At 54.8% G+C, this 27,855-nt stretch overlaps 1 protein-coding gene across 7 annotated transcripts in view; it reads left to right on the top strand.

The window, feature by feature from the left end:
- Window positions 1-27,855, top strand: part of SYNPO (synaptopodin) — a 54,272-nt gene that overhangs the window by 15,695 nt on the left and 10,722 nt on the right. For 2 of the 7 annotated variants that reach the window (XM_073890856.1, XM_073890858.1), the window contains exon 2: window positions 1,474-2,113. In XM_073890856.1, the coding sequence (XP_073746957.1) occupies window positions 1,474-2,113 (640 nt within the window). Of the gene's footprint in view, window positions 1-1,469; window positions 2,114-7,446; window positions 7,679-7,833; window positions 8,081-22,643; window positions 22,801-26,093; window positions 26,173-27,855 lie in introns of those variants that run through there. The other 5 variants (XR_012377566.1, XM_073890860.1, XM_073890857.1 and 2 more) reach the window with 5 other exon arrangements.

Here is a 27,855-nt window from a genome sequence, read left to right as displayed (position 1 = left end):
GGGGGGTGGTTCTTCTCTCCGCATTTCCCAATAGGATGAGATTCAGAGAGTGCATACTTGCCAGAGTTATATAGCTAAGCGGTGGTGGAATCTGTTAACCAAGATCTATAAATCCCAGGGTTCCCTCCCAGGGTACATAGCCACCGGCCCTGTTTTAAGCTCTAGCTGCCCATCCTGGGGCATCTTGTCTACCTCCGCCCTGTGCCTCCACAAATAATTTTCAAGGCTTTGTCTCCAGCCTGGAGCTCTCCCCTGCTCTCCAGGCCCCTACGTGGAGCTGACCACACTCATCTCCCTTGGAAGCCAAATCAAACTCATCTCCCTGCTCCTCTGGACACCTGCTCCTTCCCATGTACTCCTGATCTCTATTAACAAAATCACCCTGTCACCAGAGAGACAAACCTGCAGCCTAGACTCCTCCCTCTTCCTCCGCACCCACTCTCCATCTGCCTCCCAGCCCAGCCAGTTCTCCCACCCAAGTTCCTCTCCCACGCATCCCCTCCCCGTATCCCGCATACCCTATGAGAAGCCTCCTCGTCCCCTCTCTCCGAAATCATCATCTTTGTTAACATTTATAAATAATCGTACTGTTATTATTATGGTTCTTGTTCTCATTCACAGCTCCCCCCACCGGATTTTAAGGCTTCATGAAGCTAGAGTACCGCATCTTCCATATCCCCATTGTATTCCCACTAGCTTGTATGGTGTCTGCCATCAACAAAAGCTCAAGACATTTTTGTGTAATAAAAGAATAGCCAACATGTATTAAATTACATCTCAGAAACCATACTGAGTCCTCGGCATGCATTTTCTCACTTAATTCTCCACGCAACACTACATTGGAAATATTAGAGTTCCTATTTTAAAGATGGGCAAGCTGAGGTTCAGAGAGGCCATGTGACTTGCTGCCAGCTCCACAGGTGGCAGGGCTCCAGGTCTAGCTCAAAGCCCGGGCACAAAAGCACACTGCTGCCGCCGTCCCCCTTGGTGCACAGCCTCCTCGGGGGTCCCTGGCCCCAGCCTTGCGTCCTCCGCCCCATCGTTCCTGTGATTCCTGTGGTGTATGTACCTTTGCAGGCATGTGAGGGAATTCTTTCTAGGCGGTTAAGTATTTTTAAATAACTAGATATTTATTTAATGTGTATTAGGAGGGAAATTACTTAGCACAACATACTTGTGGTTTTCCTGCAATTATTGCTTAAGATAAATCTGAAGTAATAGAAGTAAGTTATTTAAAGTTGATTTATGGAAAAATATTAAGCAAATAAGGTGTCAGGTGGCATAAAGATATAGTGAAAATTTGGGATGTTGAATGACTGAAGTTTGGGACTTTTCCATGGGTGTGTGAGACCTGTACCCCAAGCCCCAGCCAGTTCTCAGGGCCCCCTCAAGGTGGGCAGGTCTCAGACATTCAGCCCAGAACACCCAGCAGACTGTCTCATGTTGCTCTTTCTTTTCTCCCTGGGCAGGTAGATCATCTTGAAGGAGGGCCTCACAGACCAGACACAGGTTGAGAGGAAGGTTTGGGGGCCTACCACCCCACCCAGCCCAGGAGGGCCCCACGGTTGGACCTTGCCCCAGCTCTGGGACTTGGCTGAGGAGCAGACAAAGCTGCAGAGAGCCAGAGAGGAGTCCCCAAGAGGAGCGAAGACCGGTGTTCACACAGGTGGCTGGCCTGGCCCCAGCTTCTCCGCCTCACTAAGGAGAGGCAGCATCATGCTGGGTCCGCACCTCCCACCTCCACCCCGTGGACTCAGCGAAGACAGGCCTACCCCTTGCACCTTCCGGATCCCTGATGGGAGCTACAGGTGTCTGGCCTTGGAGGCTGAGGAGAGCAGCAGCGAGGAGGGCCTGCAGGGAGAGGCAGGGCTCGTGAACTTGGAGGAGGACAGGAATGGGGACAACTCAGCTTGCAGAGCCACCCAAGGGGCACCAGAGCTGCCCAATGCCCTGGCCGTCCAGCCACCCAGCTGCTCCAGGGAAGCACGAGGGGGGCCCCAGCATGATAACAGTGCCAGCCAGGACTGGGACGACGTGGGGAAGGCTCAGCAGGTGATGACAGCCCGCTCCAGCTCCAGCCCCAGCCCTGGGCCCAGGGTTGCCCAGAAACCAGGTAAGCTCACACCCCTTTCCTCCTGGACTGCCAGAGCCCACCCGGGACCCCACAGGTCTCCTGGCCATACTTTCCCATGATACATAACAGTGCCTCACAGTCCCATGGCCACGCCCCAATTAACAGCTGTGGGGAGAGAGGCAGGGGGCTGGGAGTTTCGTACAGATCCAGCTGTGCAGCATCTATGCCCACTCTTTTCTCTGCCAAAGAGGGCACGTGACAAGTCCGCGAGAGAAAGCCCTGTGATCACGCTCGGCTAAACAGAAGTCCATCTCTCTCTCTTGTCTGCCCTTAATCATTTGTGGCAACAAATGGCCTTGGATTCCAGGCAATGACGGGGCAGTACTGCCTCACTGAACGTATTGTACACCGACTGCTCGAGGGTGCTGGAGACACAGCACTGGGCAAAGCAGATGAGCTTGCTGCCCTCGTGGAGTTCTTGAGGTACAAGCTAAAGCCTCGGATCCAATCTGACCTCCTGATTTTGCAGGTGGAAAAACTGAGGCCCAGAGTGAGCAAGAGACTGCTCCAGGTCTCTCGGCCTGTTGGTGGCTGAGCTGGGCCACATTCCTCCCCCAGGCCCCCGTTTCCCATCTATTAGAGACGACAGAGGCAGGATCTATGTCACCTGGGCTGCAGCGAGGACCCAAGGACAGTGTATAAGGAAGAGTTCAGGGTGCACTACCTGGAAGGAAGGAAGGAAGGAAGGAAGGAAGGAAGGAAGGAAGGAAGGAAGCAAGGAAGGAGGAAGGAAGGAAGGAAGGAAGGAAGGAAGGAAGGAAGGAAGGAAGGAAAGAAGGATGGAAGGGAGGGAGTTAGGGAGGGGGACAGAAAGAAGGAAGGGAGGGAGGAAGGAAAGGAGGGAGGGAGATCATTTCCCCACAGGCTCAGGAGACAGCAGAGCAGGGCAGGACAGGGAAACCCACACTGGATCACCTACCTTCATTGCCTGGGCCCATGGAAACACACAAGTGGGTCCAGATGGGGAGGACGTGAGCCCAGCCATGCTTACTGAGGCAGGAGCTGCCACCAGCAGATGCTGGGGGCACAGGGCATGCGGGGGACACAGGCCTGGGAGGGCTAATGTGTCAGGAAACTGGAGGAACACCTCGTTTCTCTGCAGGCAAGGCTGCTGCCCTGGCTGACATCCCACCGGCCGTCCCGCCCACTCTCCTTTCTGAAATAATTCTCGCCAGGCTCTGACCAACCCCCATGGCCAGCATCGCCCCCCCCCCGCCCTACTCCCCCACGCTTGGGTCACACAGGGAGCTGGGCAGGATCTCCAGCAGATGCCTTCAATGCATCAAGGGCAAGAAGAAGGAGGACCCAGGAGGGCCCAGCAGCCTTGAACTTGGAGATGGGCCCTCATACCAGAGTCAGCCCAAACTCAGGTCGCCAAGAGCCTGCAAGCCCCAGGACCTGCTCCCTTCCCTCTCATAGACCCTGGCTGAGGGTCAGGAGCCATGGTGCTGGTTCTGGACCTGATACCAACCGGCCAAACCCCAGCAAACTGCTTTCCCTTGGTGAGCTTCAGTTTCCTCATTCATGAAAATGAAATTAAAATAGGAGCCCTCTCTACCTCCCAGAGCTATTGTGAGGTTGCAGTGATCTTAGATTGGGTTAGTGTTTTGGAAATTTTAGAGTGATCACGTGATGGACATTAATAATAATTAAAATGATCATCACCAACTCAATAGTATGAAAGCCATTATTTGTTAAGGAAGCCCTTATGTGCCAAGCCCACTGTGCTAAGAGCTTTACCTATATCATTTCACTTAACCTCATAACGATCTCCATGAGGGACATACTACGATTATCTCCGTTACACGGATGAGAAGATTGAGGCTCCAAGAACATAGGTGACTTGTCTAAGACTCCTGACTAGTAAGCCGCTATGCCATGATTCAACCATGGTTTTTGGAATCCGGGACTTTGTTCTTAGCCACCACCGTATTCTGGAGTTACAAGGGGACAGTGTCGTCTGTGACCTCCTGAGGTGGAAGAAACCATGAGCGAAGGCAGGAAAGGGGCCACCGTTAATGAATTCTGTTGGCTCCTTACACGGAGCTAGGTCATTTTGTAGTATCCCATTCTCGTCCATCGCACTCTATGGCCTTCCAAGGCAGGTATTAATCTCCCCATTTTATAGGTGACACAGCTGAGGCTCAGACACCTAAGTCCCTTGCCCAAAGTCACATAGTCAGTGTGGGAGCTGAGACTACGGTCATGCTTTTCTTCCTCATAGTCTGGTTCATTTATTCCTTTAATGTCCAGCCAAATGGCCTCCAGTTCTGTCCTGAACATTTCTAAGGATGGAGGGGGCAGGAGTGACCTTAGGACGAATGTCTCAGGGAAGTCTTCTTAGAGGTGGAGGCAGGAAGGAAGCTGGGTCTTGCAGGAGAGTTGAAATCTGGGTGGTCTTGGGTCAGAGCCCACTCTGGCCTTTCTGCTCCCTCGGGAAAGGGAGCAGCCAGAGTCCCTTCTCTCTGCCTGGAGATCCGGAGGGAAGAGGCCGGTGGAGCTGCCAGGTTATTAGTGGATTAGGGCTTCCTTTTAAAGTTTTCCTCCCTGTACCGCCAAAGGATTATAAGCATCTTCAGACAATTACACCCGTCCTTCCGCAATTATACCTGCCTCTCTTGAGTGCCCCCTGGCAGTTTTAAGGATGGGTCATGGCATCTTCTGCCTTGGGCACCCACCATCTGAGTACCAGCTGAGCAGGGCAGAGCGTCGTCCTCGGCAGGCTGGAGGGGCAAAGGGTGCAGAGAGATGAGGTAGGCAGCGGCCCGCAGCTCAAGTTTCCTGCCATCAGGAGAGAATATACATGGGCAGGAAAGTGTCGGGTAGGGCTCATGATTGGACCTCCACCAGCAATAGTTGGTCCACAGCTCACCAAGAGAGCCCAGAGCTACTGCCACTGTCCTTACCACAAAGTCTCCTCAGCTGCTCATAACCAGCAGGGCTGGTGAGATTATTGTGGAGATAATCTTGTGGAGACTCTGAAGCTCAGAGATGGCAAGCAGCCTGTCCAAGGTCACACAGTCCGTTGGTACAAAGCTAGAGCTGGAACCCAGGGCTTTTGCCCCCCCGGTACAGCTGCCACACACGGTCCTAATTGTTTTGTATGGGTTACTTCATTTCATCCTCTGAACAACCCTATGAAGTTCATACTTTCCTTATCTCTGCTTCACAGATGAGGAAACTAAGGCACAATGAGTTTAAGTGACTTGTCACAGTCTAAGGCCTGTGGGTGGAGGAGCAGAGATTTGAACCCCAGGAGGTCTGGGCTCATGCTTTCAACTACCTTCTGTGCTGCCTTGTCACCATGGAAACGAGGCAGCAGGCTGTGTTCTTCCACCCACCTAGGGCTGGAAAAAGGTTGTTCAAGCTCTGGAGGATGGTGGGGGATTCTGCCAAGCCATATTTCACCCCCCCCCATACACTTCGGGAGACCTGGGACCCACTACTGATCCAGCCCCTCCTGCATCTGTGGTTTGGGGAGAGCTACCTTCCCTCCTCCCCAGGCCATTTGCTATTGGGGGCCCAGGGTATCTAAGCCCTTGGAGGCCTTTCCAACTCAATGGACAAGCTCTGAGTCCCTAAGGAAGGGATGAGGGTGTGAATCTGGCTTGTCAGATGCACCCTGCCCCTGGCCGTGTCTATACTGTTGAGGTAGAGGAACCCCTGGCCGTTATAGGAGCTGACAGCGGTCACTGGGCCAAAGACAAGACCCCTCCTCTTTAGGCCTGTGGGAGAGAAGGTAGACAGAGCAGGAGGCTGGGCAGGATGCCATCCACGCCCCCTCTCACTTCCACACTCCACAGGGACCAGCATAGGAGGGCAACGGTGTGGGAGCAAGACGCACAGGCTCACATGTAACTCACATATGCACTCACACATGGTCACACCCCCCAGATGGGTGCATATATGCACATGGTATCTCCACGCCATGTTCTTATGCAAATACACACATGTATATAATCACACATCTGCACACACGTGCACACATATGCATGCCCTCAGACACCTACCTATCCATGCATGGGGCATACACCAGTACACCCCTCCACACACACACACACACACACACACACACACACACACCCCTCACTCGGGTGTGCCTACCTTTCACATGTGGACACATGTATCAGATCTGCACAGAGAGCTACAGTCCCACCTGGAAACATCCAAGCACACATATTCCCTTCCTTACATACAGGTTAAAAGCATGTTCTTTTCTCCATTTTCTTTTGCTCACATAACTACACTTTAAAATCTCTCCTGCACACACACATTCTCTCCTACAGGCATATCCACTCTTGCACACCCACTGTCACAACACCTACGTAGAGACTGAACCACTTTCTGTCCTCCTTCTTCCTCATCTCTTTCTCTTTCATACCCACCCACACAGTAATTCTAGCTTCTCTCCTCCCTCCCTCGCTCTCTCTCACCCACACAGTTTGTTTCCTGGTTCCCCACAGGCTGGGCTATAGCCACTTTTCTAGCACATGTACTCATCAGGCAGGCAGTAGCTTACCTGGTGCCAATCCCCAGGACCCCCTCCATGTGTCCCACCTCCACTTGTGACAGCCCCAGCGCAAGATTTGCACAGGGCCAGAGGAATTCTCTGCAGACCCTGAGGCCCACCAGAGGGATGGGAGCAGCCAGGGAGGGTTTGCCCCCCTGTCACCTGACCTCCTGCACACTGAGCCCACCCGCTGGGGACAGGGGATGCCCAAACACAGGCCACCTGCAGTTCTGGGTTTCACAGGCCCTCTGCTGGGGTGGGCTCACATCCGCACACTTCTAGCTTCCTCTAGCAGAAATCTAAACACCGGAGCTTGATATGAAAGTGGAACCACCCTTCACCCTGGTTGAAGGGGTGGGGTACTTGGAACCCAGGGAAACTTTGGTGAAAACCCAGGCCAACGCTTTTCCAAGTGTAGTTTTGTTTCAAAATTGGTGGGAGTGTGAAAGTGCTTGTTATCAGTACTGTTTCCAAGCCCACTGGCTCCTCACCACTGGAAGGGTGTGCTAGAATGTGGGCATCTCAACTGGTACCAGCATCCCCACTTGACTCTGAGGCACACTGACCACTGCCATGGGGCTCTGCTAGCCCAATCTGAATGGCATTTAGTTCAATGAAAAGATGGGGAACTGAAACCCAGGAGCCACACATCCTCCCTGCCCTGGCTGCTCCTGAACCACCCGTTAAGTCCGGGGATGGCTCCAGGCCAGCGGGGAGGTGGCAAGCTTCGTCCGTCCCCATTTGTCTGAGTCCTGTCAAGGTAGACAGTTATGCTAGTCATCAGGGCTGAGAAGGGGGAGGGAAGATGGGCCTGAAGGGTAACGCATCTGGGTTTGAAAGGAAAGGGGCTGGGGAGGTGGGGGTGGTATCAGTTCTGGGGACAGAATCACAAAGACACATTTAAGACAGGGGTGGTTCGTGGGAATTGAGAAAAGATGGGGAGACAGGAAGAACTGGGTGAAATGAAAGCAGAGGATTTTAGGGACTGACCTGGAGATACAAAAAAGGAGGAAGAAACAGACAGGCACAACGAGGTAGCAGAGTGCGGCACAAGGGAGGAAAGCGGGAGAAAAGGGGGACCGCCGGGATCCCCGGACCGAGCCCGCGGGGAAGGGAGTCGCCCCTCGGGGGGTGGGGGGAGGGGGGGCTGGGCGGGGCGGCGGGCGGGGCGGCGCTAGGGCCCCGGGGAGCGGGCGGCAGGAGCGCGGCTGGCCCTCCCGCCCGCCCAGCCCTCCCGGCTCCCGGCTCCAGGTCCCCGAGCAGCCCGCTAGGAGGTGGTGGCGGCGGCGGCGGCGGCGGCGGCGACGACGCGGAGGGGGCGCCCGGGGCGGAGCGGGGACAGCGGGGGTCTCGGGGCGGGGCGCACTGACGGACGCGGCCAGGTGCGCGGAGGCGGCGGCGCCGGTGAGCTCGGGCACCTAGAGCGGCGGCAGGAGGTGAGTGAGGGGCGCTGGCGAGGCAGGGGTGCCGGCGCCCGGCGAGCCTCGCCCCTTCCCACCTGTGCTGTTCCCCGCGCCGCCCAGGTGGAGGTGGCACATCTGGGCTCCGGTCCCCGCGCACAGGGTGACCTTGGCCGAGTCGCTGCTACACTGTGGACCTCAGTTTCCCCGTCTGTACGGTGGCGGGGGGGGGGCGGGGGGAAGTGCTGGAGAAATCTGGAATCTCTCGAGCAGCCCCGGAGCGGGAGGACGCCCCGACGCGAGGAAGCTACTTCCCGGGGCTGGGCGGGGGGGTCCGGCCCTCGATCCCCAACCGGCGAGAGCCTCGGGGGGCCCGGGCAGCCCGGGCTGACGGGTGGGCACCCGCCGGAGGGGTCTGCGGGCCCCTAGCCGGCTCCGGGAAAGGCGGGCTGGGCTCGCTCCAGGTTGACCAACATGGGCGCCGGTGGGGTAGCAGAACGGCGTGTGCTGGCCTCGCGTCCCCCTTCCCGCGGGCGGGGCGGCCGCGCCGGGCTCTGGCGGGGAGGGCGAGGCATGCGGGACGCGGGACCTTCCGACCGCGGGGAGCACCGGCCGAGCCCCCTGGGGAAATCGAGGCCCTTCCTGAGCGCCTAGGGGCAGAGGAGGAACTGTCTTAAGGGCTCTACAGCAGAGTCGCACAACACCCCGACCGCTACCCCGTTTGCAAGGTGAGAGCCATGGAGGGGAAGTGAGGGGAGGGTGGGGCTCCTTCCGAAGCCCTACACTGAGGAATCAGGGGCTCCAAGCAGCCCCTGACAAGACCTCCCTGAGGACTCTGGGGCAAGGGTCTCCCTTTCTCCCTACCGCCACCCCCAACTTATGGGCTTACTCAGGTTTGTGACAGGGACCCCCTGAGTTCCCGGTCTCGGTTGTCTACAAGGAACAAGATTGAGCAGGGAAGCACCAGAGACCCCACTCCCCACCCTATCCTGAGTGACAAGTGACACTGGAATAAACCAACTTGCTGTGTGATCTGGACACAAGCCCTGTCCTTGCTGGCTCCCAGTGAGAGAGTGGGCAGAGTGACCCCCGAGGGGACAACTGCATTGGAGACAGCAGGGACCCGGTGGGTGAAGGGGCAGTCTGAGGGTGCCCCGCCCCTGTCATGTTGCAAGGCCTAGGATGAGAGCAGATGCTGATAAGAGGGACTAGGGTATGCTGGGGTAAGAGACTGGAAGTCTTGCTGGTGCCCACCAGCCTGTCACCACCCCCATGCCTGCCCCCCACCCCATCCTGTGCTGGGGGGCAGAGCCACAAACAAACCTCGGTACTACCTCAGACAGTGGGATGGGGCTCCTTGAGGGAGTTGAAAATACCGTTTGGAGTGGAGTCCCCTCCTTCTGTCTCTATGTGAGATCTTGGTTTGGCTCTTCCTCCTCTCTGGTCCTCATTTTCCCCATCTGTACAACAAGGGGAATGGACTAGAATCACTCTAGTTTGATATTCAGAGAACTTCCGAAAGGCAAGGTTTTTGCTGCCGTGCTGCCCCAGCTCCCACTTTTTTCAGGGTGGCCCCCACTTTGCAAGCCGTGGGCTAGCTCCCCCCATCTCCCAAGCTAGCACCTAAATTAAGCTGTGGTTGGAATCAGCACTTAGGGTTAAAATAAGACCTTTAACCCCTTCCCTCTCTTGTTGGCTGTTGCCCTTCCCCTAAGGTCAAAAAAAGGACAAAACCCTCTGGCATTCAGGTGCCCGCTCCCTAGCTGATCCCCAGCTTCTTCGGTCAGCATTTTATCTAGTCTCCCCATTCTAGAGTCAGGGAGACTGAGGCTGGGGAGGGGATGAACTCTGCCCAGGGTAGTTCTGTGAGTAGAAGGCAGCAGAGCCCCCCTCCTTAGGACAGAGCAGCTCCTTGATAAGGGAGGGGGCTGAGTGACAGAGGAGCATCTGGAGAGATGGGAGAAGCACAGGAGGAATACTCTGTATGTGTCCTTTTCCCCCGGTCGTGCCCTATCTCCATGGTTGACACATGTCACCCTGAGCCTAGAAGTCCCTTCACCTGCCACGCTGCTGTCCCATGGGCCTGGCCTGGGAGGCACCTTTTCCTTCAGGGCAGCTCCCAGGCTTCCAGACATGAGCTCATCAGAGCTGCTGATGCCAGGAAGGGAGGGACCGAGGCCGGGAAGCAGGCAGGGCTGCCCAGCTTGGGGCACTGCAGGCCCCCAGGGAAGTGGAAGGGCGCCTCCATTGTGGAGGATTTGTAGGCTCTGGCCCCCACTGTTGTGTGGAGGCAGGGACAAGCTTGGCCAGCAGAGGGTCAACGGGGGTGGGGGTGAGGATGGCCAAGGGCCCTGGGCTGCAGGGCAGGGACCTGGGTATTAAGCTGATCTCTGCTGCTTGCTTGTTGTGTGACCTTGGGTGAATCCCTTGCTCTTTATGGACCTCAGTGCCCCTGGCTAGCTACAGGATGAGGTGGGTCCTTAGGCACTAGGGTTACAATAATGAACAAGACAGATGGGTCCCTGTCCTCAAGGAGCTTGCATTTTGATTGGCGAAATAGACAAGAAAAAGGATGGCAAAGAAAAACACAAGATATTTTCAGATAGATTACATATGTGTGTGTGTGTGTGTGTGTGTGTGTGCCATGCTGCTAAGACGGAGAACAATTTGGAGGGGATACTTTGCGTTGGTGGTTAGGGAAGGCCTCTCTTACTCCATTGGAGTGAAGACCTGAATATTATTTGGAAGAGTGGTCATGGCTGGCTTCATGGAGGAGGCATGTCCAGGACCTGGGTCTAGAAGAATGGGAGGGATTTGGTTGGGAGGAAGGGTGTTTCAAAGGACAATAAATGGTTTAAACTAGGAGCTGGGGTGGGGGTACAGGTGGGGGGTGGCCATTGGCTGTAGGTTATGAAAATGCCTTCATCCCTTGTGGCTTCAGGCTGCGGACCCAAAGGAGCCCCAGGCCTGTGATCTGCTCAGAGGAGTGGCTGGGCTCTGCTGAGTTAGGCCTGCATGTATGTGTGAGCTCATAGTCCTTTGTGAACTGTCCCTGGACACTGGGGCTCATTCGCTACCTAATGTGGCCAGAGGAGGAATCAATGTGGGGACAGCCTCCAGGCCCTGTAATTCCAGAGACTTACAAAAGCCCTCTCTCTCCAGAATGAAATCTTTACCAACTGGCCACTGCCTGAAATTCCACCATCCTAGCTTCATCTTTTCCACTTGATGAGGCAGTATAGTATAGGACTGTGGCAACCCTCTACTCCCCTGCTCAGCCTCCCAGGCCCACTGCAGGTGAAGCAAAGTTCAGTCTACTCCTGTGTGACCAGCTTCCTGCGTGGCTAACCTGTAGATTCTGTGGCTGGACCCCTGGGTCCTCCTCCTGGCTAGCTGGGAGATCTGAAGCATATTATATAACCTCTCTGGGCTTGCGTTTCCTCATCTATAAGCAGAAATAATAATAAACCCAATCTTTACTGTTGTTTTGAAATTAAATGATGATAAATGCTAAAAAAGATAACTCTTCTTAAATAGTATTGTCGTGTTTTGATCTGTTAAAATAGCAAGGCTTTGAGGAGATGGACCCTAGCTCAAGACTCACATCTTGAGCTTTTTGATGTTTGGCCAGGAACAGGTTTTGATGGCGGGAGGATGGGCACAGCGCAGTGGGAAAGAGCCTGGACCACACTTCAGGAAAAAAATACCTGAACCTCCAGTCTTAGCTAACTGGCTGGTGGTCTGGGACAAATCATTCGTTTCCTCTGGGGCTCAGGCTTCGGTTCTGAGCTGCGATGAAATGGGGTAGGAAGGATGTGAGAGGATCACGGGAGTGAAAGATCTCAGTGGACACCAAAAACTTGGGGCCAGCTAGGAAGGGGCAGGCTAGAGGAGCCCCACAGACAAGAGGGTAGGCTGACCTGAGACTCACACATCTAATCTTCTGGAATAAAATCTCTTGGAGACTAAGAGTGTTCGAGAGATAAAAATCACAGTTCTTGAAAAAAAGTTAATATTTATGGTTACTTACTATGTGCCAAGGGTATCCTAAGTTCTTTACATGTCAACAACTCCATGAAGTAAGTGCTGTTATTATCAACATTTTAAAGATGGGAAACTCAGGCACAGAGAGGTTAAGTGAGCTTCCCAAGGTCACACAGCTGGTAAGTGGCCAGATTCAAATCCAGGCAGTTTGGCTCCAGAGCCTGTGAGCTTAACTTCTGCACAATCTCTTCTACTTTAGATGGTGTGCCAGAAGCTCAGAGAGGCCGGGCCACCTGCTTAAGAACACACAGCATTCCTCTTTGATCCTCTTCACCTCTGTCCCTCAGGTCTTGGAAAGAGGAACCTGAGGTCTGGAGTCTGGGGTTCTGAGGTTGGCCCCTGAGTCAGCTCAGCCTTTTTTCTCCCCACCCCCCTCCCCTGGGAGTAGGTCAGGGAGGATCAAGTGTACCCTGGGAGGGCTGTGGGCAGGGAGGCTCTGCCAGGGCCTGGCAAGTGGGTGTCATTAGTGTCATAGAGCTTGAGTGGATCCCAAGAGCTTGAGTTGTAATGAACTCCTGTGGTGTCTGGCATGCCTCCCCTCACTGTACAGATGGGGGAAACTGAGGTCAGAGAGTCCAGGGACCAGCCCAAAGTCACACAGGTAGGAGGTGCTTTTTCTCCCCAGCCTTCCTGCCCTGCCTTCTGGGATGCTTAGTACTTGTGGGCTCCATGAGGCAATGGGACTTGGGGACACTCCCCCTCTACCCAAGGTGGCCCTGGTCTCAGCCAGGACATGATTCCTGATACGGGGCCCTTTGGGAGGGTACATGGAGTTGGGGGAGGGCGCTGATAAAAAATAGACTGTCACGCGCATGGGGAACAAGTATGCCACCACCCAGCGGGCGCCAGTTGGCTCCCCCAGGCCCGGCTGCCTGGCCCCACTCAGGGCTCCCGCTGGGGGCTCCGCCCACCCCACCCTGGCACTGGGCCTGAGGCTGAATGCTCTCCCTCCTCCACCCCTGCCCAGCCTCCAGGCAGATGGCGCTCTCACTGAGGCTGGGTGGGCCCGAAGCTCAGCGGTAGGCTTTAAGCTGTACCCGTGGGACCTGGCGTCAGCACATGCTGGCTGTGTGACCTTGAGTGAGGCTCTTTCCCTCTCTGGGCCTCAAACACACCAGAGTAATGCTACCAATGAAAGCTCTTGACTGCTTCCAAAGTCTTTGCCAGATTCCATCGCTTGTTTTAACCCAGCAGCCCGCGCTAGAGACCCACCTCAGAGAGCGATGTGTCCTGCGAAGCCCACTCAGCTGGAGAGTAGCAGAGCAGAGGACTGGACCCAGAGAATCTTGCAAACCCCAGTCCCGTACAACTTCTTCAGGGTGAGCAGGGCCAGAAACCACGGAGGTGGGAGGCTTTGCAGTATTGCTGTGAGCCGTGTTTTTATCCATTTATTCCTTCATTCAGTCTACAAAGGTTTACTGAGCCCCAGCCATGGCCTACGCACAGAGGCAGGGACAGAGCAGAGGAATGACAGCCAAGGCCCTTGCCCTTCAGGGCTGCTTACTGTCATCAGTCAGGGCAGACTGACGCTTAGAAAAATATGATGGAATTACAGATCTAATGAGAGTTTGGAGGAGAGGCAGAGGAATGTGACCTCCGAGGGCAGTCAGCCCTCCCTGAGACCCAGAAACAGACCTGAAGGGTGAGAAGTGTGGTCAGAAAGGGACAACGCAGGGGGTAAGGAAGAAAGCATTCTAGGCTTTCTAAGCAGCAGTCGATGCCAAGGCCCTGGGGTGAGGAGGTGCTTGGGCCCTGTCTGAGCGCTTGAAGGAGAGCCAGCATGGCTGGAGGATAGGGCGGTGAGGCACCGTGGTGGGGCGGAGGAGGGGGAGCTGCAGCAGGGAAACATGGGCAGTGGGGCTGGTCACGCAGGGCCTGGAGCCTGCGAAGCAGTTTGAGGCCCATCCTGGGAAGGAGGAGTGGCTCCCAGGGCTGGTCTGGGAGGCTGGTCTTGCCTTCCTCTCTTCTTTCCCTTGGATCTGCACCCTGATAGAGCTGCCACTGGGTCTTTCCGCACTCCCCCACTCTCCTTACCCAATGTCCGGATCTTTGTTTGCAGTTTAATGGCCCTTGATGCACCCCGCCTTCCAGGAGGTTCTGGTGGTCCATCAGGCCTCACATGCAAGCTGGTGAGGGCATGTTCTTAGCTACTCACTCAGTTGAATGCCTCTGTTCAGGATAATTCTTATTTCCTTTTATTCTGTGAGAGCCTGTGGACCCAAGGAGGTTTGGCCTGTGGCTGAATGAAGGCCTGCCCCAGGACTGCCTACCACTGCCTGTCACTGCCACCTGTCCCCTGCCCCACACCAAGCAGCACCATTCAACTCCAAAGCCCCTTAGGGCCAAACCCTAGGAGGAGTCGGGGGGCCTGTATTCTGAGCCCAGGTCCAATGTATGCTCTTGGGCACCACCCTTCTCCTCTCTGGGCCTCAGCCTCTCCATCTCTATTGTCGGGAAATACTCTAGTTTTCTGTGCTCAGTGTATGGCCCATGGATACACTATCAGTATCACCTGGAAGCTTCTTAGAAAGGCAGACTCTCAGGCCTCACCCTCAACCTCCTGCATCTGAATCTGCATTTTAACAACATCCCCGAACAATTATATTACGTGTACATTAGAGCTGGAGAGGCCCTGTTCTAGGTCAGTCATTTTTAAACTTAAACATTTTTTCAAATTCAAAGCTATAGAATCTTCCTCTCTCTCTGAAGGTTTACATACGAAACGCGAAACGCGTAAGAGGGGAACCACCTACTCTATATTTATTCATCGCATGAATAGGGAGGGGGAGGAGTGGGGAGGGGTGGCTGAGGCCTGGGCGTATTAGGAAGGGCATCGGGAGGGAGGAGGAAAAGATAACAGGAGGAGGGTGGGGGTGGTGCCCCATCTTCTCAGGCTTCTTCCTTTTCCCTGGAGAGCTCCTGGCAGATGCCTCAAAAAGCATTTTTAGCTCTGACATCCAGGGTCCTTTGTCTCACGGGTTTGGAAAGATGGGCTTGGAGGGAAGGCACTTGACCATCCACAGCCTAGCAACCTCGTCCCCTGCTTGTTTGCATCTTGGTGTCCTGTTCTCTTCCCTGTGGAATTCCTGAAAGGGTAGCCAGTGCTATTCTTAGTGCGACAGGGTAGTGAGGAGAGAACATGCTAGTGCATTATTTATGCCTCTGAGTCAACAGGATTGCATTCAAAGCTCCAAGAGCACCACCCTCCCCGGATGGCTGTCATTGTCACTGCCTTGGCAGATGTGGGGGGGGGCATCTCCCATTACCCATAACCCATCCCTTCTGGCCCTGACCTTTCCTGCTCAGAGCCTCCAGCCTCCAAGCCGAGAAATGGGTCATGAAATGGAATGGTAAGCTAGAACTAGGAGTTCTAGCTTTGGAGTGGCTTTGGAGATATTTCATTTCTGCATTCATTCAGCACATATTTATTGAGCACATATTACACACGGTAGGTGTGGGTACACAGGTGAATGAGACAGAATCCCTGCCTTCCAGAATCTCCCACTTGAGCCTGTGAGTTCATGGTGCTGTGTCCTCGCAGGAGCATCTGTGCCAGGCCTGATGCTGGGTGCTTTGCACATCTGAGACCTAGTCCTCACAATCAGAGGACTGCAGAGTCCTCTGCAGTCCCCCTCCCTGCAGAGTAGGGATTACCCTTTACAAAGCAGGGAGCTGAGCATAGCATTTATAAGACGTGCTCAGAGTAGTGATCTACTCAGCTGGCATTTGAATTCAGGTTGACTGGAACAAAGGACCACTTGGGATCAAATGGTCGCATGTAATGTTAGGAATTTGGGGAGCCCCTGCACTGCCCAGTGAGAGGGATATTATGGCTAGAAGGAACTTAACTATTTGCGGTTGTCCTGTTCTCAGTGAACCCTGAGTTACTGGAGAAGTCATGCATGTCCAGAGTTTTTGTGAGCCTACAGGGGAAGGACAGGTACTCTGTGGGCCAGAACTCAGAGCCATTGGGGATGAGGTGACAAGGCCCCGGGGTGGCACCTCTCATGAAGCTGAGCCGAGGTCTCTGGCTGCATCCTGGGAGATCCTGGCCAGGCTCCTTGGTCTCTCTCTGCTTCAGTCACTTAGTCAGTAATATAGTGTAGCAACCCCGGCCCTGCTTCTCTCTCTGATGGATGTGAAGGTGCTGGTAAGACTATAAAAGTGTGTATAGCCAAGGGATGGCATATTACGTAAATAAATATATTTTCTTAAGTGTAATTTTTTGTTAACATTATGGGGTCTTACTATGTACCAAACTATGTTCCAGCATTTTCCCATATGTTAATTCACTTATAAACACATTAATAAAAGCATGCGCTCTAAAGCCCAGTGGGTCCCCAACTTGGCAGTGCTCCAGAACCCCTCAGGGGGACTGTTAAGGTGGGTAATCTGTGGTCTGGGGCTGGGGTGGAGCCCAGGAATGTGCATTTGGGACACACTTCCTGAGGGATCCTAGAGCACCTGCAGGTTTCTGCTCTGGGCCAGAGAGGGGATGGGACTTGCTTGAGGCCTCACGGTGAGTCGGGGCCCAAACTGAAACTAAAAGCCAGACCTCCTGCTCCCTGTCTGGCCCTTTGCTCCTACTCATCAGCTGCTCCACACCCCCTCTCCCCCCAGCAACCTGAAGGGATGAAGCCAGGGGCGAGGATTATGACATGCAGTGATGCTGATGGCAGCTGGTTAACATTTACAGTGCTGCGCAAGGCATTTTACATGGCTTTTCCATTTAATTGCAGTATGGGTAGAAAAGCGGACATTCTCCACAGGGACAAAACGCACTGGCACATTTGAGTATCAGGTGGTAGATTTTTACGTATCTCTGGAAAGAGGAAACCATGACTGAGGGGCAGAGAGGCTGGAGAGGCGAATTTGGAGTCATGCCAGCAGCGCCCTTAACATTCTACAGTAGCATGTGCCCTCCAGGCAAGTGCTGTGTGGTCACTCAATTCCCTGCAGACAGGGCGCACCGGTGGGCGAGAAATGCAGGGGTCCTGCCACAAGGTATGCCGGCTGCATGCGCACCTGGGCCAGTCGGCCACCCGAGGACCTGTGCATCCCGCTTGCATGCGTGCACGTGCTCAGGGCACGCACATTCGCGTGTAGGCTCTGCCCCCTCTGCGGGTGTGCAGGCCAGCCTCCGTGTACTGCAGGTGTGAAGCAAGCAGCACCTTCGTGTGTTGGTGTGCGCGCAGAGGAGGAGGTGCTGCTGCAGACGAGGCTCTGGGCAGCATTGAGAAGCTACTGAGAATGGGTGTGTGTTGCAGGGTGTGTGTGCGCGTGCGCAAACGGCTGTGATGCAGGGGGATCCCTAAAATCCAGAAGGGCAGCAGGAGAAGGGCCGTTAGAGAACTTGGTTTCTTCATCCATGTCCCACCTCCACCTTATGTGCACCATCCTCAGACCTGCCAGGTGCGAGCCTGCCTCAGGACCTTAACACCAGCTCTTCCCTCTGCCTTGTCTCTCTTTTCCTGGACATACACAAGCCTCACTCCCTCACCTGCTTCGCTTCTTTACTCAGGCGTGACTTTTTCAGGACTTTCATTACCATATTTACCTTTGCAGACCCCCCCCAGCCCACCCCATGCAGTCAGTATATGTCTTGTCCCTGCTTTATCTTTCTTTAACATTTGTCTTCTGACTTACCAGTGTCATTACTCATATATTTATTATCTTGTTCCCCTACTAGAATGCAAGGAGGGATCTCTGTTACTCTTCATGGCTGTGAACAGTGCCTGGCCCTTAGTTGGGGTGCAGTAAGTATCGGGTGAATGAATGAGTCCATGCACCACCTATATTTCCTTTAAAGTGTCTAACTTTCATTACTGAAATATCTACTTTTCCCTAAGCAGTAATATGCCCTTCACAGGTTTGATGTGTTCATTATACTCCTTTGCCACTATACATGTAAAACTTACCTATTACAATTCCAGGTCTCAGGGTCCCACTTAGATCCTTTGGCTTCCACTAGAGGTGTGGGGGCACCATACTCTAGGAATCACTGTTCCAGTCCAATCCCTTCTTTGAACACATGGACAAACAAGCCCAAACAGGGTCAGGAACTAGTCCAATGTCTCTCCCAAATTGTGACAGGACAGATACTGGGGCCAAATCTGCTGGCCTCGAGTCTTCTGTTCTTTTGCAGTGTGAGGGACAAGGGGCGGGCGGGGCTGGGTGGTCCTGCTGGAGGGGAGCCAGATAGGCCTGGTCACTGGGGGCATGGCAGGGTCGGCAGCCTCCAGAATGCCCCAGGGCACGGTACCCTGTAGGGCGGTGCACCGAGAGGTGGGAGCCAGCCTTGGCTGTACCTTGCCTCCTAGCACTCTTGGACCAGAGGGGCCTGGGTACTCACATCTAGCAAGGGGCAGACCTGGGATTCAAGCCTGGTTCTCTCTGCTACAGCATGTTGGCTAGAGATTGATGCTGGGGTGCCCTTGCAGAGAGGATGCTGGGGGAGGGGGGTCTGAGTGAGGGGAAGTTGGGCTGTGCCTGACTGAGCACAAGAGCAAGACCAGACCCAGAGAGGGCCAGAGAAGGGAGGAAGAGAGACAGAGCCTGATCCCCGCAAAGTTATGCAGAAGTGGGTTTGTGCAAACGGCTAAGTCCCCCTCAGGCGTGCACAGTACTTCATACTGTAGGAACCATTTCTGCATCTCATTTATGCAGCAGTGACTCTGCAAAGCAGGTATTATCCTCCCTGTTCCGCTGATAAGGAAGTTGAGACCCAGAGAGGTGAGGTGATTTACTAAAGGTAGCCCGCAAGTGGTACAGGACGTCTGGTTGAACAGGGCATGGGAGGAGAACAGGCCGCGCCTGGGGCTGGACTTGGTCGAGGAAGGCTTTCTGGGAAGGGCAGGTGGGCTGACCGGACGTGCGAGTGAGAGGCAAGAGCGGAGACCGCATGCCACTAACTGGCCAAATAACCTTGGCAAAACCCAAAAACCTTTCTGAGCCTGTTTTCTCATCTGTCAAGTGGGTATAACGGCACCCCCAGGCCACAGCTTGCAAAGAGAAAATGAAGCAACATAATAACATAATGATAATACTTAAACCGAATGCCTGGAACTTAAGAAGTTCCCAGTTAACAGCAGCTTGAGTGATAGAAGTGAAGTGTGTCCCGCCCTGACACGTTTGCCCTCCGCAGTCACCTGCCCTGACCAAGGGATTCCCAGAGACTTCTTGGGCAGATGTGAGCAAGCCTCAGACCTGAGAGAGTTGGCATGGCCCAGGGAGCCGCCAGGGGAGGCAGGTGAGCAAGCCTCCCGGGGACCAGCAGCCTCCAGAGGCTGCCGCCTTCAGGGGACCGGCAGCCTCCAGGGTCAGGCAGCCTCCAGGGTCAGGCAGCCTCCAGGGGACCGGTAGCCTCCAGGGTCAGGCAGCCTCCAGGGGACCGGTAGCCTCCAGGGTCAGGCAGCCTCGGGGATAGGCAGCCTCCAGGGTCAGGTAGCCTCCTGGGGACCGGCAGCCTCCAGGAGACAGGCAGCCTCCAGGGTCAGGCAACCTCCAGGGTCAGGCAGTGGTCCCCCAAGGCCAGGGGCTCTGCAGGGCACTCAGGCTGCCTGCACTGTTTACCCCGCTCCCGCGGGGACTCCGCCGGCCGTCATTATCATTCCTCCTGCGTTCTTCCTCCGGGGCTATTTATTTTTCTGTGAGGAAGGAATGTGGGGAATTTACCACAGGGCGCTGGCCTTCACTTTCGCTGCAGCGGCCTCTTCTGTAAGAGGGGAGCGGCCCAGACAGATGGCTGAGGAGGCCGAGTGGAGGCGGACGAGGGTCCGGGCCGAATGCGCGGCCTGGATGGGGACGGTGGGGCGGTCATGTAACCCACCCGGAGGCCCCGGGCCGGTACCACGGTGCCGCTGGTCCCCGGGCATGCGCCACGTAATGTACACAGCTCCGGTGGCACCCTCCCTGGAATACCCCACTCACCCTCAGACTCGGGGCCAGCCAAGGGCTGTGTTCTTCTCAGAGGTGCCTTCTTCTCCAGCTGGTCTTGATTTGGGGTAGGGGCGGTGGAGGGGAATGGGGTGGGGATTGCCTTGAGCCTTCCAGCCTCTGCTGGGCCGGCCGTTGCTTGGAAGGCCTCCACAGCTCCATCTTTCAAGACCTAGCACATAAGCCACCCCCTCCAGGAAGCCTTCCGGGATTCCTTTATCCTAATTAATCTTTCTTTTAGGCTCTTCATTCTCTCCGTGCTTAATGGAATATTCTGTCCCTTAGATCTAACACTGTGATTTGAGGTTTCATCTCCCTCTTCACCCACAGACCCATGTTGCTCCCTCCCTTCTTCCTTCTCCCCACTTCTTCTAGGAAGTATCCTCTAGATCTCTGATCTAGAATCTAGAAGAATCTGAGATCTAGAGGTACCTAGAAGTTGTCTCCCAGGACGAATGGTGGGGCAAACTGTGAAGGTGGATTTGGATTGTGGGAGGGCTCATCCTTCAGTCATTAATTTCCATTAATTACTGAGTGAGTATCGGCCTCTGCTGAGTGTGGGGGCATTTAGAGAGGATGGAGACCTGCTCTGGCCCTACGTTGCCTCAGGGCCAAGAGAAAAGGTCTGCATCTTTGTGGAGGGCCCAGCGTGCCAGGCCCTCGGCTGGGTGCTGGAGCCCGAGCCCCAGAGATGGACTAGGCCCACCTACACCCCCCAGCAGCAGCAGTTTAGGGGAAGCCATCTCTCCCCATGCTGGCTCCCCACCTTTTGTCTCCTGGATGAAACATTCTGTCTGGAAGGGCAGGGTGTGGCAGTCCTTTCTGTACTCCTGAGGCTCCCAGGGCTGGGGTGATGGAGGCTGGTGTGACAGGAGAGGACTTGGCTGGGCAGGCCTGGCTTACCAGGGCTGGACTGGGAAGTGGAGGCCCGAGTCTGAGTGTGGTTCTCTGTGAACCAGTCGTTTCCAGTTTGCTGTGCACCTGGGGCTGAGCCTGCCTCTCTCTGGGTCACCATGTTCAAGTCCCTGAAAATCTCCTTGTAGATTAGTGTTGAGACCAGTAGAGCAGGCAGGAGACAGGTGGTGGCTCCTGGTCCTTGGCGGAGAAGGACCCTACGGCAGAGGCCTAGCGATGAGCAGGGCTTGTGGCCTAAAGGGATGCTGCCAGCTAAGGCCCACGCCGACTTGAGAGCCCTCTTCTTAGGTTCCCCCCAACCCACCCACCTGCCTGATCCTAACCCACCTCCAGGAGAGAGACCAGGAGTTGGGCCAGGCCTGCTTCCCCTCAGGCCTTGGCTCCTAAACTTTCTCAACCCATTGTTTCCTCTGACCTCCTTCTGCTCTAAGGCCCCGGGGCCAGCTTGAGCAGGGGTGGAGCACTGATCTCAGGAGTCTGGATGGATTGATGAGGGCTTCCTGGAAGAAGTGGCAGTTGCGCTGGGCCTGGAACAGTGGTTGGGGAAATGAGCTCTTCAGAAGGAGGGGACCCAGGCTTGGAATCAGACTCCCAGCTCCAACTCTTCTCTGCCTGCCCCTTGCTGGCTGTGAGACCTGGGGTGAGCTCTCTAAGTCTGTAGGTCTCTTTTCCCTCAACACAGGCCAGGGAGCCTCCCTTATAAGTTACTGTGAGGTTTCAATGAGAAAATACATGCTCACTCCTTTGCTTAGCAGCAGCTGGTGCTCCTCACATGTTGGCTATTGTCATCCTCACTGACTTCATTGTTATTCTGCAAGCATGCGTGGAAGGTGTTGGGGATAGGGGAGAATACAGAAAGGAAGCCTTTGAGGCCCCTGCCCTGGCGGGGGGTGGGGGTGGGAGCTCCTGCCGTCTGGGTTGGGGGGAAATAAGACCTAGACCGTGATTGCTGCAGAGCAAGACCTTGGGAGGAGGCAGTGTGGCCCATGGGATGGGCCCTGGTCCGGGCGCTGGGCCACCCTGTTTGCATTCCAACTCTGCCTCCGTCTAGCTGTGCGGCCTTGAGCAAGTCACTTCACCCCTCCGAGCCCGTGTCTCCTCTAACACGGATATGAGGGTACTGCTGACCACAAGTGTTGCTATAAGTGAAGCAAGGACCTGGCATGTGGTGAGCATGCCCTGAAGGGTAATTCTCACTCATATGAACAGTATGCAAAGTGATGAGGGTATTATGACGTGGTGCAGATAAAATGCTGGTGGATCGGGCGAGGCTTTTCGGAGGGAGTAGTGGCATTCAAGTTAGGTGGGCAGGCTGGGGTATGTAGAAAGGATGGGAGCCGGGTTCCAGGTAGAGGGGTCGGGGGCAGACCACACAGGGGAGGCGGGAACTCACAGGGGGCGTGTGGGAAGCACGAGCCATTGGGTTTTCTCTGGCCGCTGCTGAGGGCACAGAGAGCAGGTTAGCAAGCTCTCAGGCAGGCTGTGGCGTCAAGGGCCCTGAATGCCAGGATGAGGACTAGCTGTTGGATCTTCCACATCCTGGGGAGGTAGGAGAGAGAAGTGAGCGAAGCCAGGCAGAGGAAGATGAATCTGGCAGCATGGGGCGGGTAGATTGGCGGAGGAGAGACTGGGGGCGGAGAGGCCATTTAAAAAGCTGTTGCAAAATCGGTTTTCCTGATAAAGAGCTGGGCTGAGTCATCTGTGGAGGAGAGAAATCTCATCCAGCTCCTCCGTTGCCTTCGAAGTGGGATTTTCCTCTCTTTGTCAGCGGGGCAGTTGGCTGCCCTTCCCCGGAGGCTTTGAGAACCGAGGCTGGCTCAGCATCCAGGGGGAAGCTGGGCGGCAGGGAGGACCCAGCTGCAGTGAGTAAGAGGGAAGCGCGGCAGTGCCTTTGTGGTTTGGGGTGTGTGACTTAGGGCATATGGCCTCCCTCTCTGGTCTCAGTTCCTCTCTGGGCATCAAGAGAAGAAGCACGTGATGACTTCTGCCAGCCTGTTAGCGGCAAGGCTGAAGCGAGGTCTGGGGCTCCCCATTTCTGTCCTTATGCATCGCCCATGTCCTGGCAGTCCTCCTCACCTTAGTGTGAAGCATTCTCCTCCTGCAGCCGGCTGAGATTCAGTCAGGTTGCGCTCCCTGGGACTTTGGCGTGGATGGAGAACTCCCTAGGGAATGGAGGCTGTGTCATTTCCTCCTTGCAGCCGGGAGGATATGGGGCAGGGGATGGCAAGGCAGCCAGGCCATTACTCAGGCCCAGTTCATCTTCCTGCCCCCAGCCGAGCCAGAGGTTGTGCAGCGGCCAGCCATTGGTTCCTTCCTGACCCCGGCAGGGGGGCAGTTTACCCAGCCTGTTTACCTGTCCCACTGCCAAGACTCCCAGGCGGCCACAATGGGCTGCCTCCAGCCAGTCTCTAGTCCCACCGCTGGCTCCCTGTCCCACTCCACCCTACGTGGGGCCTGGGCACTCCCATTGACGGCAGCCGTGTGAAGAAGCATTTCCTTGAATTCTCTCCCTGTCCTGAACTTCTGCTCTGGCCTCCCTTCCCCTGCCCCACCTCCTTCCTTCAGCTCCTCCGTCCAGACAGGCCTGATGGTCAGCAGACCAGGAAACTGCCTACAGGGGTGATTGGGGTGGGAGAAAGGGCTTATCCTTGCCTAAGCACAACGGGAACTCAGGTCTCCTGACTCCTGATACCATGCCCTTTCCACTCCACTGGGCTTTCATCTCCTACCAGTCATTTCTACCGTAGTAAGAATGAGTTCTATCAGTTCTTCTCCTGAGAGGAAGAAGGGAAAGAATGCATGGGTTGTTCTAGGCAGCTGAGAGGCGAGAGGGCACTGCTGGGGACATGGGCCATGAGACGAAGAAACAGGCTGTTCTGCAGAGCCTCGTCCAAGAGCTCTGGAGCTTCTCTTGGTGTTCGTCCCTCCAAAGTCTGGGTCTAGAAGGCAAAATGGTTAAGAAAGGAGCCTCAGCAACCAGACTTAGAGTTTTGCATCCCAGCTCTGCTACTTGCAAGTTGACAGGTCTCTCTGAGCTCCAGTTTAATTTGCAAACTGGGGAGAATAATAGTGCTGACCTCTCGGAGTTTGGGGGAAGAACCGAGGGGGATGATGCGTGTAAAGTGCGCAGTGCGGCCCCTGCACAATTGCAGCATCCATTGTAGTCCTCACTCTGACAGCTGAACTTGGGGCTTCTTGTCTCCCTGCCTGTTTAGGGAGTTACCCCTGTTGGACCCAGGTCTCCTGACCCCGGACAGCTCTTCCTTGTGTCTGCCCTCACCCCTTCCATTCTTGAATGCCTATCTTCAGAGCTCCTGATCCATTGTCCAGAGCAGCTCTTTCAAGGGCCAGCACCCCGCCCTGAAAAGAGGGGGCATTATGGCTTACACAGGCACAGGCCCCAGCCATGCAGATGGGGGGCTCGGTCAAGGTACCTATCCCCCGTGGCCCTCAGCCACCTCCTGCTTCTTCGGCATCAAGGAGCACCATCTTGGTCCTGGCTGGCTGGGGCATGGCCAGGGGCACCAATTCCTGAGTCTGGGGGATGTTGCGCAGAACCACCTCCCCTGGTGCCCTGAAGTGTGGGACTGTGGGTTGCCTGTGGCTGGCCCAGCCCCCCTTCTCTCAGCTTTGTTTGTGCAGGGTGGCAGAAATCGGCTGGATTGCTGGCAGGGTCTTGCCCAAGCCTCCTGCCGGATTCCTTTTCCGTGGAGTCACTGTGGGCTGGGGGTGGGGGCCCCGGAGCTCCCTCGGAGGCAGGGCTCTCTCACCCCTTGGCCTTTTCCCCTCCTCTCCCCTTGTCTCAGAACAGCAGTGGGGGGGGGGCATTCCAAGCCCAGCTGGGGGTCAGCCGACAGAGTCCTGGCCCGAGGCCTACTCTGCCACTCTTTCCCTCATGCAGCCTCTCAGGCCTGCTTAGCCCCCGAGGGCCCTTCATGCTCTGACATTTTGAGCATTTTCAAAACCCATGGCCTTTAGAACCAGTCTCTGGAAGCAGAGAAGCAAGGAGAAAAACAGGCAAGTGCAGGGACATTGGGAGGTCTGGATTATTCAACCCTTGAGTGACTTTCTGAGAGCCTTACACTGTGGGAATGTGTTTCCCAGAAAGCCTGGTGCTCTCCGGAGTCAGTGGGGAGCCAGCCCCACTACTTGCTGGCTCTGTGACCTTGGGCAACTCACTGTACCTCTCCGAGCCTTGGTTTTCTCATCACCACAAAGTGGATAATAGTTCATGCTTCGTAGTGTTGTTGTGGAAATTAAATAAGGTAATATGTTCAATCAATGTTAGCAACTGTGTCATAAGAAACCCTGGTGGGATGACGGATGTGTATCCTGACCACGCCCCAGGGGGATGTGATTTGTGTCTGTGAATCTCTGCAGGGCTCTCGGGTTGGAAAGAAAATGCTTTTTATCTACGTGGCAGTAGAGGTTGGGAGTTAATGTGAGGAGTGACTTTATAGCAAAGGAGCGTTCATTAGTGAAAGGCAGCTCTTTAGGGCAGGGAGCTCCCCGTCAGTGGGGTGTGTAAACAGAGGCTTGTAACTCAGGGGTGTGGTCTTAGGGACACGGGAATTATGGGGGCAGTCGGACCCAGTGGCAGCCATCCCTGAGACGCTGAGGCTGTGTGGTTTGGGGCAGTAATCCCTGCCTCTCCATGACGCTGAAATCCCCTGCCGGTGTGACCTTAAGAGAGTCACATTCCCCCTCAGGATCCTGATCTTGGGAGTGAATCTCCCTTGCCAGCAGAGGCTCTGACCCCTTCCAGGGAATAGAGTAGGGTCACCACTGAGTAGCTCCTCCCCGGGGAGCATGAGCCCTCTGCGCTGTCCCCTGGGCCTCATGACAATGCGCACCTACTGGTGTTCATGACCTCATTGCAGCCTCTCAACCCTAACGGCGGTGCTTTTATCACTTCTCCTCAGTTAAGGAAACTGGCTCAGAGAGGTGTGCTGACTTGCCAAGGTCACACAAGCAGCAAACAGCAGAGCCCAGATTCGGGCCAGGAGTCCCGGTTTCTAAGCAGAGCAGAGAAGGCGAGCATTGCATGAGCCCAGCAAACCTCTCAGGTGCCTTCTGTGTGGCCAGCTCGCCCCTACCTGAGACCCCACCCCCGGGCAGCAGCCGGCCAAACTCACAAATCCTTCATCTTTTACAGAGGGGGTATCCAGGCAGGAGAGGAGCCCTACCAGGAGGGAACAAGGGTCGGGGTGCATGGGGCAGGCTCTTCTGGACAGGTGGGCACAGCTGTATGTGGGTGGGAAGCCAGATCCTGATGGGAGGAGGGGAGGAGGAGGTGGGGACCAGAGAGTTTCCGCTCTGTGTGGGCCTCCCTGCTAACCCTAGTGTGACTCTCTGGGCCTCAGTTTCCTCATCTATACAATGGGGATGGTGGTCAAATGGCTCCTTTGTAAGGGCCCTTCCAGCTTTGGGAGTCCATGAATTCTGAGCCTCGCTGGCAGGATGCCTGGAAAGACTGTCCCTGGAGACCCATTCAGCATGTCATGGCCAGTGCTAATGAGGACATGGTCGGAGGGAGGGCAGGGTCAGATTCCTCAAGAACTAATTAGCTTCCCACAGCAGGGAGGGGTGGGGGTAGGATGACAGAGGGAAGAATTTTCCCAGCCACTGACTGAGCTGTTAGCCGTGGACACAGGCTATCTCATCCATCTGTCCACTGGTCCTTTCGTTCATTCATTGTTCAATAAGCATAAATTGAGCACCAACGGCGTACCAGCTGGGCACTGGGGATATAAAGAGAAGTGGCTGCCTACAGTGAACTTACAGATTAACAGGGGTCTGACACCAGCCTGATCACCGACCTCAGGCCCCAGACTCCACAGCCCTAGACTGAGCCCGCCCCCCACCACTGATTCTGTCTCCTGTACATCCCAAAGGGAACTTTTGGGACAAGTGGGCAACTTGAGCATGGGTTATGAACCCAGAGAGAACTGGTTTTGACCCCGACCTTGCCGCTCTTTGCTGTGTGACTGGGGATGAGTTACTTAAAAGCCTCTGGACCTCATTTTCCACTTCTGTAAAACAGAGATGGGCAATGTTTGTCTCCCAGTGTCCTTGTGAGGACAAAATCAAGTAATGCAATGTTCTAGTATAGTCGCTGCTGAAATTAGCCCAATGCCTTACTCTCATGATACTAAAATATGAGAATTTAAAAACGATTATTTAAATAAAAGTAAGAAGAAACTGGTCGCAGTTGTTACTGATTTCTGGTGGGGGTGCTCAGGGGTGGAGGGGCATTTTTTACTGAATACTTTTTGGTTTTTTAAATTTTTGAATTTTTAGACCATGTGAATGCATTACCTATTCTAAAAAGAGGAAGTGTTAGTGCCAGCAAATGATCACACTGTGAGTTTGAAAGTGTAAAGGGCCCTAAGACAGGCACACAGAAAATGTCCTGGGGGTTCATCCATGCCTTCAGTAATGCCTACTGAGTGCCCACTTTATGCCAAGCACTATTCTAGAGGCCAGGAACAGAATGACGACCAGGTCAAACAAGGTTATTGCCCCCTTAGAGCTTATATTCTAGGTGGGGTGATTGATGCTAAACTAGGAAAGGATAATTCCAAATTATGGTGAATGCCATGAAGAAAATAAAACAAAGAGATGGGATAGGAGGGGGGAGGACTTATTACAGAAGAAGTTCCCTCCAGAGAGTCCCACATGGCAAGAAGGAACCAACATGGAATGCCACCTGGGAAAAGATCACTCCAACCAGAGAAAAGAGCAAGTGTAAAGGTCCTGGGGCAGGAAAAAACTTGGCATTTTCAAAGAATTGAAAGGATGCCAGCAGGGCAGAGCCTAGTGAGTGGAGAAGGGTGGTAAGGGATGAGTCAGGGTATAGTGGGCCTCTACTGCTAGGATGAGGTGTTCTTGCTGAGTTTGATGAAAGCGCAGTATTG

The sequence above is a fragment of the Callorhinus ursinus genome, unplaced genomic scaffold, assembly GCF_003265705.2.
Source record: "Callorhinus ursinus isolate GAN/ISIS: 27379988/994484 unplaced genomic scaffold, GSC_fseal_2.0 scaffold3, whole genome shotgun sequence".
NCBI classification, from domain to species: domain Eukaryota; kingdom Metazoa; phylum Chordata; class Mammalia; order Carnivora; family Otariidae; genus Callorhinus; species Callorhinus ursinus.
Note: the sequence above shows the minus strand (reverse complement) of the source record. Positions and strands in the feature narration are given on the sequence as shown.